Source organism: Balaenoptera musculus, chromosome 2 (assembly GCF_009873245.2).
Source record: "Balaenoptera musculus isolate JJ_BM4_2016_0621 chromosome 2, mBalMus1.pri.v3, whole genome shotgun sequence".
In the NCBI taxonomy this organism is placed as follows: domain Eukaryota; kingdom Metazoa; phylum Chordata; class Mammalia; order Artiodactyla; family Balaenopteridae; genus Balaenoptera; species Balaenoptera musculus.
In genome coordinates, this window is record NC_045786.1 from 83,473,712 (window position 1) to 83,490,106 (window position 16,395).

Genomic DNA, 16,395 nt, shown 5'->3' on the forward strand with positions numbered 1-16,395 from the left:
TCCCAGATGATATACTTTGGGTTGTTTTATTTCTTTTTTTAAATTAAATATTTTTGATTTTTAAAATATTTTCCTTTTTTTAAATTAAAAAATTTTTTTAACTGAGGTATAATTTGGTTTGGTTTTTTTTCATTATTATGCTGAATACCCAATGAGCACCTTTCAAACTGAGAACACATGTTTTCATTTTGGCAAAATGTTATTCTAAAAAATAATTTTCTGGGAATTAACTGGCAGTCCAGTAGTTAGGACTTGGCGCTTTCACTGCCGTGGTCTGGGTTCAATCCCTGGTCGGGGAACTAAGATCCCACAAGCCGAGGCAAAAATAATAATAATAATAATATTATTATTATTATTATATAATTAATATAATAATGTTATTATTATTCTAATGACTGTTTACTCTGTTTCTCCTTGTATTTCTGGAATTTATCTATAAGTTTTCCTACCTTTCTCTCTCTTACTGTCCATCTCTTTTTTTTCCTACTTTATCAGCATTCTTCCTATCTTTTTACTGAACTTTTTATTTAAGCTATCGTATTTTTAATATCCAAAAGTTCTTCTTATTGTTTGTTCCTTTTTTTAAAGCAACATTCTTTTTTCAACATTTCCTTTTATCTCTCTGAGGACACCATGACTTCTTTGAAGGATTTTTCTGCTCTCAGCATTGTCTGTTTCCTCTGAGTTCCTTTTTTCTTTGTTTACTTCATGTTGGAGGCTTTTTTCCAAAGTCCGACTATCTTTTGATGCCCTATCATCTTTAAGAGTGAGTCACTAAAAAGCTGATTAAAAGCTTTGTAAATGGGCTTCTGATATGGTCATAGGGTAGCTGGAGAATTTTTGTGGAAGGGGGTCACCAAACATCAGTTATCTATAGGTCTTTTCTCTAGGATGGTTCAATTTCCTCTGAGAAGGATCTTCCAATATTCCTGGTGGGGTGTGCAGTGGTGAGGCTGCCAGTATGCTAGAGCTGACCAGAGGAAGGGAGTTGCACTGTTCAGATGCAGAATGCCCTTTAATCCCCCAGTTTTCAATTCTATTCTGGTCCTGCCTTTCTCAGGGCTCAGTGTCCCCAAGTCCAGATAATCTTTGTTTCTCCAGAGACTCCTGCAAAGATGGGGGGAAAAGGTCTCCTTATTTAGCCAGGTAAGAGTGGACTCTGAGGGTCTAACTGCTCCTCATAAAGACTTTCAAATAAATTCCCACCCCCCATGTCACCCTGCTTCCTATGATACCCAGTGTCTCTAATTCCTAAGCTTTTCCAGAGAGCTGTGAGTCAGCTTGCTTTCCATCTGCACCTCCCTCCACAGGCACTTGGCTCTGATCTTTCTACTCTGCGAAGTCATGCACCATCCTTCCTCCCACTTTCCATCTTTGTATCGTGTGGTTTAGGGTTATTTATGTCTCCTTGATTTATCAAAGATGGAGCTTCCTTTCTTGTTTTCCCTATTGTTTGGGGATGATTTTTTGAGAAAAGAACAATGAATGAGAGGTAAAGAAAGAGTAGATATGTCTTTATTCTGTCATTTTGAAACCAGAAGTCTCTAGTTTTTTCTATTTCATAGGTCTTTTATCACATCATACTCTTCTGTCAGTTACATTTTGATTCATAATTTGTCTTCCAGACTTTCTGGGTAACTAGCCATCTTATTTTACTGGTTTCAGACATGCAACATTTAGTTTATTAGTAAATTAACAAGATCCACATCTATTTATCATATCCCATTTGCAGTAATTGTTGTCTGCAATTGAATTGGGTACTGAATTTACATATAATTGGGAGGGGATTATTTATCATTTGGAAGGGCATTAGTTACCAATGTCTCGCAGGATATTTTCTTATCAGATAGGCGGGCTATTCTCTGCTTGCCTTCCTGTCCCTCCATTCTCACACTTCTCTGTACCCCAGGAGACTGACTTCTGTGAACAACTCCCCTAGCCCATCGCCATTCGCTGCCATTCCCACCCATCTCACTCTCCCTACCTCGATGCATTTCTGGCAACATCACGCTATAGCCGCAGCTCCTGAAGTATAATGGCTTCTGGCTTAGAAAGTGAACTCTTCCTAGTTGGTTCTCTTGATCCTGGTCACACCTCTGGAAATAGTCTATTAAACTCCTTTCAGTTATACCCTGTGTGCCATTTGTTTCCTATGGAGACACTGACTGATACTGTACATCAGCAAAAAAAAAAAAAAAAAAAAAAAGATTTTGAACTAGCTCATCTCTAAAGTCCCTTGAGTCTCGTGTTCTATGATTTTTATGAGTCAAGTATACAGTTGGCACTTAACTAAAGACTTTGGACAAATTAGGGGCTTCCTTGCAGTCAAGATTCCATCTTACTACAGCAAAGAAACTCTCCAAACAATTATGCTCAGCCCCTAGAAAATATAAGAATTGTCAGTACAACTTAGACTAGCATGGAAAACTAGGATATACATATTGTTCCCTTTAGGCAATGGAGTCAGGTAGTTCCGGTAAAGTACATTTGTTTTTGTTTTTGTTTTTTTAATTTCTAAAAAATTGAGGTATAATTGGCATATATTATATTAGTTTTAGGTGTATGACATAATGATTCAATATTTGTGTATATTATGAAATGAAATCACCACAAGCTTGGTTAATATCCATCACCATACATGGTTACACAATTTTCTTTTCTTGTGAGGAGAACGTTTAAGTTTTACTCTCTTAGAAACTTTCAAATATGCAATACAGTACTATTAACTATAGTCACCATGCTATACATTACATCCCCATAACTTATTTATTTCATAACTGGAAGTTTGTACCTTTTGACTCCCTTCACCCATTTCGCCCACCCCTCACCCCACACCTCTGGCAACCACTAATCTCTTCTCTGTATCTATGAGCTTGGTTTATTTATTTTTATTTAGATACCACATAAAAGTGAAATCATACAGTATTTGTCTTTCTCTGTCTGGCTTATTTCACTTAGCATAATGCCCTCAAGGCCCATCCATGTTGTCACAAATGGCAAGATTTCATTCTTTTTAATGGCTAAATAATATTCCATTGTATATATATACACACCACATCATCTTTACCCATTCATCCATCAATGCTCATAGGCCATTGCCCTATCTTGGTTGTTGTAAAAAAGGTTGCAGTGTACATGGAGATGCATATATCTTTTTGAGTCAGTGTTTTCGTTTTCTTCAAATAAATACAATGCCCAGAATTGGAATTGCTGGATCATATGACAGTTCTATTTTTAATTTTTTTGAGGAACCTCCATACTGTTTTCACCGTGGCTGTATACAAATTTACATTCCCACCAACAGTGTGTAAGGGTTCCCTTTTCTCCACATCCTCACCAACACTTATTATTTCTTGTCCTTTTTATCATAGCCATTCTAACAGATATGAGGTGATACTGCATTGTGGTTTTGATTTGCATTTCCCTGATGATTAGTGAGTTTGAGTATCTTTTTATGTGCCTTTTGGCCATCTGTATGTCTTCTTGGGGAAACTATCTATTCAGATCCTCTGCCCATTTGTTAATTGGATTATTTGGGTTTTTTGCTATTGAGTTGTATGTGTTCTTCATATATTTTAGATATTGACCCCTCGTCAGATATATTATTTACAAATATTTTCTCCATTCAGTAGCTTGCCTTTCTATTTTGTTGATGGTTTCCTTTGCTGTGCAGAAGCTTTTAAGTTTGATTTCATTCTATTTGTTTTTTGTTTGTTTGTTTTTGTTTTGTCTTGTTTGCTTTTGTTGTCTTTGCTTTGGGGGTCAAATCCAAAAAAAAATCATCACCAAGACCAATGTCAAGGAGATTACCACCTACGTTTTCTTCTGATTATGGTTTCAGGTTTTACATTCACCTCTTTAATGCATTTTGATTTAATTTTTGTGTATGGTATAGGATAGTGGTCCAGTTTTGTTCTTCTGAATGTGACATCCAGTTTTTCCAACACCATTTACTGAAGAGACTGTCCTTTACCCAATATGTATTCTTGGCTCCTCTGTTGTAAATTAATTGACTGTATATGCATGGGTTTATTTCTGGGCTCTCTATTCTGTTCCATTGATCTATGTGTCTGTTTTTATATCCAATACATTTGCTATTTTTGACTTTGAAACACAGAGATAGCCAGAATTAATGCCAAAGGTTCAGTGTTTCTTTTTCTTTATCTTTTCTTCTTTTCCCTTAGATATTCTACCATCAGAAAGCCAGGAAAATGCAAAAAATAAGTCTCACCAATCCTCCCTTTAAAAAGAAATGAATTCCTTGACCTCAGCCCCAACCACAAACACCAAATTATCTCTTTTTCCAGGCATATCTAGACTTTTTGTATCCACTGAAATTTTCTACTTTCTCACCTCTCATAAACCCTTCACTCCATTCCTATTTTAAACTGCTCTTGCCAAAGTTTTCTTCAACTTCTTTGATGCTGAATTCAATGGATATTTCTTATCCTCATCTTACTTAACCTCTCAGCAGCATTTGACACCACTGCTACTCCTTTCATGAAGTATTCTTTTGTCTTTGCTGTTGCCCATCCTTTCTAGTTTTCCTCCTATCTGATTACTCCTCAGTCTCTTCAGGTAGACATCTCTTCCTCTGTCCATCCCTCAAATGTTCATACTTGTGGAACTTGTCTTATTCTTCCTTATCTTTGTGCCTACATTCTTCCACTGGATGTTCTCCTCCACTCCTATGGCTTCAAAAATCATTTATATACTAATGACTCTCAAATGGACCATCTCAAGTCCAAATATTACTCCTGGCTTTCAGAGATATTGTTTGTAACTAAACAGTATAACTCCATCAGTGTGCCCACAAATTCCTCATATTCAACATTTTGCCTTCCCCTCAAACCTATTTTTTCATCTACATTCCTTATCCCAGTGAATCACACCAAGCCAGAGACCTGGGTATAATCCTTGACTCTTTGCTGTCTCACATCCAATCAACAATCGAGTCTTATTGATTCTGTCTGAGATGTACCTTAAATCTATCATCTAATTCTCTCCCCATTATCACTGCCACTTCCCTAGAAGTGGCATCTCTCTACTGCTAATACAGTTACCCTCAAGTCTAAATTTTATAATAGAGCCAGGGTGGTCTTTTTAAAATATAGATATGATTGTGTTATCCTCTTCCTGAAAGCTGCAATGGTTTTACAAACTGCTATCCAGATAAAGCCCAAATTCCTCAACACTGGTTTACAAGGCCCAGCGTCTGGTCTCCTACCCTGTCATTCAAATTAGTATATGCTTCAGCTAAATTAAGCCTCATATTTCCTCCAACAAGCCATGATCACTCTTACTCTAGATATTTTCACGTGATATTTCCACCGCCTGAAACATGCCTATCCAATGTTATCAGTGTTATCATGCTATCAGTATTTCTTGACTAACATCTATTAATCCCTGTCTCAGCTTAGATGGCCTATGTTCTCTAAATGTGGATTAGATCTGCTCCCATAGCACACGACTTATCCACTTATCACACTCTCTTACAGTTGCCTATTGACTTGTCTCTATTCCCCTCTTTAGATCATAAGTACTATGAGGGTTAAAACTATACCTATTATATCACCAATGCCTTGAACATTAGCTGGCACAAAGTAGTCACTAGATAAGTAATGGCTGAATGATGAACAAATGAATAAACAAATAAACCATCAGATTAAACACAGTGCCAGTGGAAGCAGATTTTACATAAGGACTTATTTTCCCTTACTTTCTCTCTTCTCAAAAAACAAATAACAACAAGTAAGGTAACCTACCTCCAAATGAGCCATTGCTTACAAAGGACTAATTCCTGTATAGTTACACATGACAGCTAAAGAGAATTCTATCTGAGCCTTTGCTTTCTCCTTCATTTTTCTTTTCTCTTACATACAAAATTTTCAAAGTGAAAGTTAAAGCAGTCTGAAGACTAAAGCATGTGGGTGACTTTCTCTTGATCTGCCTGATGCCCAGTCTATATTCCTAAACCATCTGTAAACTTGGTAGTGTATGTACATGAGATAAAAAAGAACCTATGATAATATTTTATTTGAACCAGAACTCCAAAACATTAATTAAAGCTGAGCACACCTGCTCTGAACTGCAAAGTCAGAGATTTATGTGAACTTGTAAAGTTGAGGCTTTCTGACCTATTGTAGGATTTATGTCTTCTTTAAATAAGTATTTCCTCTTTGCAATGCAATTATTTTTTTTAAAAGTTTGTTTCAGTGACTAAGCTGCTGGCATAAACAGATATGCTGTTCAGTTCCTTTACTTCCTGGTCTTTACCCTTTTTACCCACTGCTTGTCAAGTATTTACCTGAAGGTTCTGGGTGAAAATAAGTAGGCCCAATTATGAAGCCTAGAATTTCTTTCTCTAAAGTTAATTTGTTAATGAGGTGATCTAAAAAGATAACCAGGGGCTTCCCTGGTGGCGCAGTGGTTGGGAATCTGCCTGCTAATGCAGGGGACACGGGTTCAAGCCCTGGTCTGGGAAGATCCCACATGCCGCGGAGCAACTGGGCCCGTGAGCCACAGCTACTGAGCCTGCGCGTCTGGAGCCTGTGCTCCGCAACAAGACAGGCCGCGATAGTGAGAGGCCCGTGCACCGCGATGAAGAGTGGCCCCCGCTTGCCGCAACTAGAGAAAGCCCCTCGCACAGAAACGAAGACCCAACACAGCCAAAAATAATAAATAAATAAATAAATAAATAAATTTTTAAAAAGATAACCATGCATTCAATCTCCCTAGTTAATCTAAGAGCATTTTGATACAGCTCTTCACATATTTGCTTACTCTTTGGAAGGTATCAACTACCTTGTGGTTTATCACAAGCAGAACTTAAGTTACAATGCATGCCCATGTGTGCAGTCCTTTCAGGTAAGACAAAGTTTTTCAATTAAAGAAAGGTGTTCTAATTTTGAGATTTGGACGCTAATACTTTAGAAAGAAAGGGTTCTGTCAGGCTAACTCATTCAAATTGGTTACCTTGGATAGGTTCATGCCCAGCACTGTGAGTGTCACCAAGCCAGCGCAACAGACCAAAGCACTGGAGCTGGAGAGGCCAGAACTCGGTGGGATGTTTCCATCTACCAAGCAATTCATTCCAGTCACGTCACTAAGACCAAAGTGTTCCTAAGAATAGAAGGAAAAATAGCACTAGTAACTTTGGTTGGATTCAAGGAGTAGCGGAAAGTTCTTTCATTCCTCAGAGAGCAAAAGTCTATCAATGGACTTATTATGCTACTTATAGAAACAACTTGTGCAATTCAATCTAGCTGAGTCCATACATGAATGACATTTTATTTAATGGCTCTTGGTCACAGGGCACTATAATCGGAAGATTAATTTTTACTTTGTTGAACAAAAAGCTACTGATCCATTTCCTAAAATTGCTTTGAATGATCTTTTTCATGAATATTAATTGATTTGAACAAATATGTAAAAATATTAAACAATTATAATTCAAGTAGCAAGACAAGAAATACACAATTATTAGTGAGGCAGGTTAAATCTCTTTGTAGCACATCCCAACACTCTGTCATTGTAAAAGTCTAACGCTAAGCCGTGGTTTGTTTCTATGGAGTATTTTATGGAATACTTTTCTTCAGAGGACCTTCCAAACTTTCTCAGTTCTGTTTTACTTATGGAAAAACCTAGGCACCAGCAGATTAAGAGACTTTCTCAAGATCACATATAGGGAGCTGGAAGTAAGATCCAGGTCTCTGATTTCTGGTTGAGAACTTCTCACTGTGGTCAGAAACCCGGGCCAGCATATTGTCACTGTGATTTAATGTAAGTCAGCTATATGAGGAAATCCAGATTTTTACTAGGGTTTATAGATACAAATTAGCCATATGGTAGCTTTCAAGACAGCCAAATTAGAATTCAGCCACAAATGAGAATGCAGACTCCAAATAAAGCAGGGAAACTCTATTTCTACAAATAGGAAAGTCCAAAGAAATAATCAGACTCTGATCTCAAGATGGAAAGCTCTAGGATACTTAGATGAATACCTAGGATGAGGACACTTAGGATGATATCATATCATATCCTTTGTAGTTTAGGATTAAAAATAAATTCAAAAAATTAAAAAATTAAAAAATTAAAATAAATTCAAGGTCATCTCCTCCTCAAGAAAAAGTACCATCATGTTTACAAATTACTCAAACGGCTCAAGACCAAAGTAAAAATACTATTATATTACATAATTATGCATTTCATCATACATATTATTCTTCAGAGAAACTTCAATAAACTAGCTAGAATAGCCACAGTAACAACAAAACTCTGCAAATAAAAGACTGGTTTTTTCCTTTTAATTTTTTTTGTCTTTTTTTCCCTAAGCTGGCAAAACTCATCCACCACAAAAGAAGAGATTCAGTTGGATGTACTTCTCTTCTTGATTTCAAACCACCTAAAAATGTCCTTTCCAGAAATACAAACAAATTATAAACTAAAATACCGCTGCTGCCAATGCCCTTTCGTACAGAACATCTGACAGCTTGTTTAAAAAAAATCCTTGGAGAACGCTATATATTTAACCATGAACTGATCCACAGGGTGTCTTGAATGTGAATCATACTTACAAACTTATCACGCAATGTTTAAATTACAATGTACAACAGATTCAAAATGCAAATGGGTTTTGCCAAATTCAGTAATAGTGCTATCCCAAAAGGATAACATGTTCAATTTAATATAAACAGATTATCCTCTGGAACTTTCTCGTATTTGGATTTGAAGGTTTCTGAACAGGCTAACATTTAAATTACTTCTCTGCCAAACATTTATTAAACAGACCTGCTTTTGCACATAAGTTGTCAAATCGAAAAGGAAGGCTGTAAGACCTGAAATTCTCAAATACAACACAAAGCAAGATTTGTTCTTTAGGTCACTTTATCCATATGCTACAAAAGGCATGTTGCTATAAGGAATATGAAATTGCATTTGCCAAGCAAATGCTTCCAAATACTGTAATTCCCACTAATGCATGTGACAAGCCAAATGATTTGAAAATTTAAAACCTGCCAATAACTTTTCCTGTAAGTTGTTACCATGTGTCTGGGAGAAAGAAAGGAAGGAAGGAGGGGGTGGGTAGGAAGGAAGGAAGAAAGGAAGGAAGGAAGGAAGTCTAAGACCAGAACAACGATAATTAGAGTACAGGACTATACATCAGAAATAAATGTGATGCATATCTGTAATGGATATGCCACTGAGTCCTAGGCTACTCATAACAAAGTTTCAAATAGGACCACCAGGCAGTAAGGAACACAAGCTCTGTAAAACATGAATTTTAACAAGCAAATCAAATTGACTTAGCAAATCAATTTTCTTTTTGTCCTTCATACTTTTTTAATTAGGAGAGAAAGTGGAAATTTTTCATCTTCTTGTTCTTGTACATGACATTAGAGATGTTCAAAGTAATTATTCAGTGTTTCTAGGAAATACTTATTCTAATAATTTCCACTACATCTTTTTTTTAACCCCATCTGAAGTAGTAATAACAACCCTAAGTTGCCATTTATTTAATGCCTACTATGTGTCAAGCACTGTGTAATCCTTGCAACAATTCTTTGTTGGGATAATAATAACATCATTTCACAGATAACAAATCTGAGGCTTAAGAAGTTAAATCAACACAGCAAGGTACAGCCCAGATTCAAACCCAGGGCTGTCCAGCTCTAAATCCTATTACAGTATACACCTATACATCCCTAGAACAAAATGTAAATGATATCACTAGAATGTATCTTTCGAAAGAAAACTTGAACAAAGATTTGAAAACTAGAAAGGTATCTGTCAGATGCACCTGCACCTGCCTTATGAACAGTCACTACAGCCCCCTATGAACACCACCCAGAAACAGTCACATCTACCCAATTCCCTGAAATACATTATTTAGCAAAACAGAACAGAAACATCAGTTAGCATTAAAAGGAGACAAAAATGATAAAGTAAATAAAATGTCTTGATATAATACACATCATAACCTCAACTGCTAGTAGGTGCCTTATAAACTGGTTTACCTGAATTCCTTTAAATCCACATAAGAAATAGTTGTGCCACAGAGGCTTGGTTTTGTCAATCTGGATGTTATTAGCACTAGTACTGAAGTCCCTGCAAAAGCAAAAGACACCGTTAATTCTAGAGGCTTTGCGCTACAGAATCGATGGCTGACTGCTGCCACCTTGTGCCAAGACAATGACACTGAAATTTCACTTTTCATTTACTTCCCACGTTCGTACTTCACAGTCTACAAAAACAACAAACATCTCCAGCTGCTAAAAATTAAGAGAAGTTGTAGTGACCTTAATAACTAAACTACTTTCAACTGACCCTTTTTATTTCCTGAAAGGGAGAGGACCCAATATATTTTAGCATAATCTACACCACTTTTTATTTCATGATGGTCCTTATTAAGTTGCTGTAAACCACATAAATGCTTATCCTTTGGGCCTGCTGTTTGGCACACCTCTTACTAGAACAGAAGTACTCAAAGCCTCCTTTCCCCACACTTTTCTACCACCCATCAGATTTTACATCTGCACAGTTTAAGAAGGAACAAACAAAACAAATAATGATTCTAATGGATCATAACTCATTGAATAAAATAAGATTCCATGAATCTACACTGATATAAAATAACAAATGAATAAACAGCTAAATGAAGAAGAAGGGAAAGCTATTCCTTAGAGCAAAATGTCAACTAATAGAAGAAATGACGGAAATGGAAAAATCACTATTTGGCAAACTCCATAATTGTTTCAGGAAAGAATCATCAAAGGATGCTAAAATTATTGAGTAAAAATTTGATGAGAAACAAGATATTTATATAAATTTGAAGTATTTCCCCACCAGATACTAACTGCAAAGGGAAAAAAATAGTAACTTTATGGTAATCTGGCAGACAACTCAACCAAATGATCAAAATTAACAACAGTTAAAGGAACATCATGTGCCTCCTTGATATGATGCCCTGAGGACACATCAGTTGACATGTGGGAATTCTTTATACTATTTCTGTGACTTCCTTGAAAGTCAAAAGTTACTTCAAAATGAAAGATAGTAGGCTTCTAAATCAGCCAAAGGACAAAATATGTGAAATGGGGGGAAAATCAATTTAAATGTGAGGAAATAAGTAACATTCCCCATATTGACTGAGTGCTCTTCATATAGTTTACTAAATACCTACTATGTGCCAGTCACTGTGGTAGGTGCCTTCCATGCGTTATCTTAATAACATGGACATATCATCTCCTAAGAAAAATATTGAATGACCACTTAAGTGTGCGAGGCATTCACAGGAATATAAAGGTAAAAGGCAAAGGGCTTATCTTTTAAGCATCTGTAATCTAGCCAAGACAGCATGAACACAAATCATGATCACATACCACTGTCATGTGATGGTGTGTAATATGAGGTGGGATGCAAGGCCAAGAGGGTATCTTTTGGGCTGCACCCCGCAGGCCTGCAAACCTTGTAGTTGCCCAGCCTTGAGACCGAAGAAAGAGCCTGGAGACAGTGACAGAGACATCAATGGTTTATTGGATAGGGCATCTTACAGGTCTGCAGCAAAACATCCTGCAGCAACACCCCATTGTGTACGGCAGACAGAAGGCAAGACATGGCAGCAATCTTCGCTACTCGGGGAGAAGGAGGCTACCATTTATAGGTGGAATTGAGGTCAGGCTGGCTCATCAGTTACCAGGGAAACCAGCAGCTGGGGTAGGGGGCAAGCACACGGGTAGTAACTGATTAAGCTCTATAATTAGGGTACAGGTGAAGCAGACTCTGGTAGAGCAGTGGAAGTACAGAGAGCAAGAGAACAGCCATCTTGAATGACCTGACCATACAGCAATTTCTATAGTCAGCACACTAGGGTGGAAAGGGGAGGCTTTCCTGGAGGCTCAGAGAGGTTTAGTGACTCTCCAGGGACACACACAGTCTGACTCCAGCTCACAAGCACTTTAATATCACCCACAGGAGTTAAAATTTATTGCCTAGAGTCAACAAGAAGTCACAGAATTTGGAAAGTAGAAAAGGTTATGTTAGCAAAACTAAATGAGTTCTGTTCCTAGATAAGCAGATCTTGGAAGTCACCACAAAGAAAAGAAAACCAGGAACGAGTTGGGGGACAGGGGTGGTGGTATACTAGGAAAAGTAGAGGAGGGAATTTGCACAAATGTAGGAAGCTAGATGAGAAACATCAAAGCAAAAGCTAAAAAGTGCCAGCTCCTTCAGAATTAGAAACATAGCTTAAAAACCACAACATGACGCTAATACACATTTATGAGAGTGGATATAATTTAAAAAGACATGTTAGCAAAGATGTGAAGCAACTGGAACTCTCATACACTGGTGGTAGGAATGTAAAATTATACAACCACTTTGAAAAACAGGCAAATTCTTAAAAAGATAACCCGACAGTCCACTCCTGGGTATTTACCAAACGAAACATGTGTCCACACATAGATTTGTATACAAATATTCACAGCAGAATTATTCATAATAGCCAAAAGCTGGAAATGATTTAAATGTCCATCAATGATGAATAAAGAAATTATGCAATGCATGCTAGACAATATGTGGACAATTCTGTGAGGCATGCTGCATTCTTCCTAGGGGTCCTGGTGGAATGAAGCCCCTTACCTACAGCAGGAGCTACCTGCCTTGATAATTCACCTCTGCTTCCCTAACTCAGTCTCCATCCTCTTTTAATACTGCTCCTGGGATCATTTCCCAAACACCTCCTTCCAAGTCTGTTGCAGGCTCTGCTTTTGTGAAAAAAAATGGAATGCCCACATTCACCATGGTGGGAATGTTAAGTGAATCTGAGTAAATCAATATGACAAATTATGGTACCCAGTTTTAAAGGTTTACAATGACACAAAATTATATTTGAGATAATGTAAGGTTTTCTTTAAAGGGTCTGAAATGTACATAAGATATATTCTCAATCATGCAAAATAAATAGAAAAAAAGATCTTTTACAATAAGTTTCATATAAAAGTCAGGAATTTCTATTACCTTGCACAACTTGGTATAGACACACATAAAATACTTGCTGAATGAATGAATATTATTGCAGGCAAACAGTCCAATGAACAATAAGCCAAAAATATAATGTACCAATTATATGCCAAGATCTTTTTTTATAATTAACAAATCAAATCCATCATAATATATTATAAGCGAGTAGGCCTTATCCCAGGAATGCAAAGACAGTTCAACATTAGAAAATCCATTGGTGGGGGAAAGTGGCAGTGGGGGTGGGGTAGGGGGGATGTGGGATGAATTGGGATATTGGGATTGACATGTATGCATTAATATGTATAAAATGGATAACTATTAAGAACCTGCTGTATAAAAAAATAAAATTTTTTTAAAAAAGAAAATCCGTTGGTGTAATTCTTAATTTTTTTTAACTGATCTTCAATGCTGAATAGACATTAATAAAATCCAGTACCCATTAATGATTTTTTTTAATCTTAACAAACCAAGAATTAAAAAACAACAACAAAAAGTATGTCCTTAACTTGATAAAGCATGTGTACTAGAAACATATATCTATTATGCTCCAGACACTATGTTTGACACTGAGAGTAGAGCATTGGAGAGGCAACAGTACCTGAAGTCACAGAGCTTACAATCTACTGGGGGATACAGGCAAGTAAGCAGATAATGACAATACAGCATGTTAAGATGCTATGATGAGAGAATTAGAGGGAGCCCTAGTAATATAAGGCCCCAGCCCTGACTTTGCTAGAGATAGTTAACCTCAATAGATGATAAATACCTTCTGGGCAAAGACAGAGTTATTTTCATCTTTTTTTTGACCCAGTACCTAAAACAGTGTCAGACACAGAGTAAGTCTTCAGTAAATGTTTCTTAAATAAATGAGTAAATGAACAAAATGAACAAATATTAAATAGGGAAACTTAGATTCTTTAGGAAGTCAGATACAAATTATCAATAAATTAAGTGATTTATTATAAATTTGATATCTCCTAAAGAATTCATTAGGGGGCTTCCCTGGTGGCGCAGTGGTTGGGAATCTGCCTGCTAATGCAGGGGACACGGGTTCGAGCCCTGGTCTGGGAAGATCCCACATGCCGCGGAGCAACTAGGCCCGTGAGCCACAACTACTGAGCCTGCACGTCTGGAGCCTGTGCTCCGCAACAAGAGACGCTGCGATAGTGAGAGGGCCACGCACCGCGATGAAGAGTGGCCCCCGCTCACCGCAACTGGAGAAAGTCCTCGCACAGAAATGAAGACCCAACACAGCCAAAAATAAATAAATAAACAAATAAATTTATTTAAAAAAAAAAAAAGAATTCATTAGGGTACAAATACAAACACACATACACTCACACACACAGGCACACACCCCATTACACACAGTAGCAATTCTAAATACTCACAGGTACAAGGGATTGGTATTGGCCAGCTGGAGAACGTGTGTTTTCACAGGTTCCACAGCTATTAACATATCTTGTTCTACAGCCATAGGAAGAACAGAATATCCACAGTAATCTATATGCTCTCCTAGAATAAAGAGAAAGCATTTTTTATCATTGCTAGCATATGAATCTCAAGTAAGTTGACATACAAGAAAAACTGGACCACAAGGCAGGATTTAACAGAAAATAAAAATACTAAGGGCAGAAAGTGATACAATTTGCTTTCTCTCACTAACGTCTGAGCCAGGAACTTTTGCTAGAATAAGTATTATATATTAGTTATTAGTTTCTGTTAATTTTTCAACTTCTTTAAATATTCACAAATTTTTTCCACTTTCTAATTCATAGTAATCATCTTTGAATATTTATGTTTAGTGACTAGTTATGTGGAGCATCAAGAAAAGCATTGTCTCCTTTCTCTGTTGCTCATTTGTATTAACTTTTAAAATATGAACAATGGAAGCCATTAGCACCCTCTCACTTATAATAACATTATGTGAGTCCCACTCTTTTCCTTACTAGCCAATGAACTCAGTAAAGGTGAAGTCTTTATTTATCTTTGTGGCCTAACCAAATGCCTAACATATTAGCTTGGCACTGATTAGCTGTGTTAAATGTGCTAGACATAGCTAGGATAAAGAAAAAGCTAGAAAAAAATTTAACCTGCACTATTTTACATATAATAAGCAAATATAGAAAACAAACTATTCTCTTCTCCTTTTCATTCTAATTCCTCTATGAATCACCAGCAGGAATTTTTTTTGCCTATTATACCACAATGGTTTCTCCAAAATACCATTTAAACTCAAGGTTGTTATTCATCAGATTTTAAAACAAAATAACAATTCAAGAAAGATGGGCTAAGCAAGCTCACTTATATTTCCCCAGGACAGGTTTGTATATCTGATTGTTCTATGGCAGACATTGAGCAACTAAGAAACATAAAATGAATAAAAGACAATTCAACTGCCTAATTACATTTTTAAATAAATATTATTCTACATATTATTACAAGTAGCAAGTCTTTTGTTTCTATATTGATGTGTCCTTTAAAATAAGAAATTAGGGTTTTTTTTTTAATGGATTGACAATGAAAGATGGAGAAGTGGTTTTCAAAATTGTCTCTCTCCCGAACTTCCTTCAAAAAGACAATAATATAAAACAGTGGTTCACAAGTAGAAAACACATATTTAAATTAGTAGAACTGAAGTCAAAGAGGAAATCAAGAAATACCTAGAAACAAATGACAATAAAAACATGACAACCCAAAACCTATGGGAGGCAGCAAAAGCGGTTCTAAGAGGGAAGTTTATAGCAATACAATCCTGCTTCAAGAAACAAGAAACATCTCAAATAAACAACCTAACTTTACACCTAAAGCAATTAGAAAAAGATGAATAAAAAAAACCCAAAGTTAGCAGAAGGAAAGAAATCATAAACAGCAGATCAGAAATAAATGAAAAAGAAATGAAGGAAACAACAGCAAAGATCAATAAAACTAAAAGCTGGTTCTTTGAGAAGATAAACAAAATTGATAAACCATTAGCCAGACTCATCAAGACAAAAAAGGGAGAAGACTCAAATCAATAGAATTAGAAATGAAAAAGGAGAAGTAACAACGGACACTGCAGAAATATAAAGAATCATGAGGGATTACACTACAAGCAAATATATGCCAATAAAATGGACAACCTGGAAGAAATGAACAAATTCTTAGAAAAGCACAACCTTCTGAGACTGAACCAGGAAGAAATAGAAAATATAAACAGACCAATCACAAGCACTGAAATTGAAACTGATTAAAAATCTTCCAACAAACAAAAGCCCAGGACCAGATGGCTTCACAGGCGAATTCTGTCAAACATTCAGAGAAGATCTAACACCTATCCTTCCCAAACTCTCCCAAAATATAGCAAAGGGAGGAACACTCCCAAACTAATTCTAC

General features: G+C 36.5%; 1 protein-coding gene across 5 annotated transcripts in view; it reads right to left on the reverse strand.

Annotated features, from left to right (window-relative positions):
• The window catches only part of GALK2 (galactokinase 2), a 141,207-nt gene that overhangs the window by 93,854 nt on the left and 30,958 nt on the right, over nucleotides 1-16,395 (reverse strand). For 3 of the 5 annotated variants that reach the window (XM_036842842.1, XM_036842844.1, XM_036842843.1), the window contains 3 exons: nucleotides 14,412-14,535; nucleotides 10,017-10,107; nucleotides 6,976-7,122 (listed from right to left, as the gene is read on the reverse strand). In XM_036842842.1, the coding sequence (XP_036698737.1) occupies nucleotides 6,976-7,122; nucleotides 10,017-10,107; nucleotides 14,412-14,535 (362 nt within the window). Of the gene's footprint in view, nucleotides 1-6,975; nucleotides 7,123-10,016; nucleotides 10,108-11,381; nucleotides 11,472-14,411; nucleotides 14,536-16,395 lie in introns of those variants that run through there. The other 2 variants (XM_036842846.1, XM_036842845.1) reach the window with 2 other exon arrangements.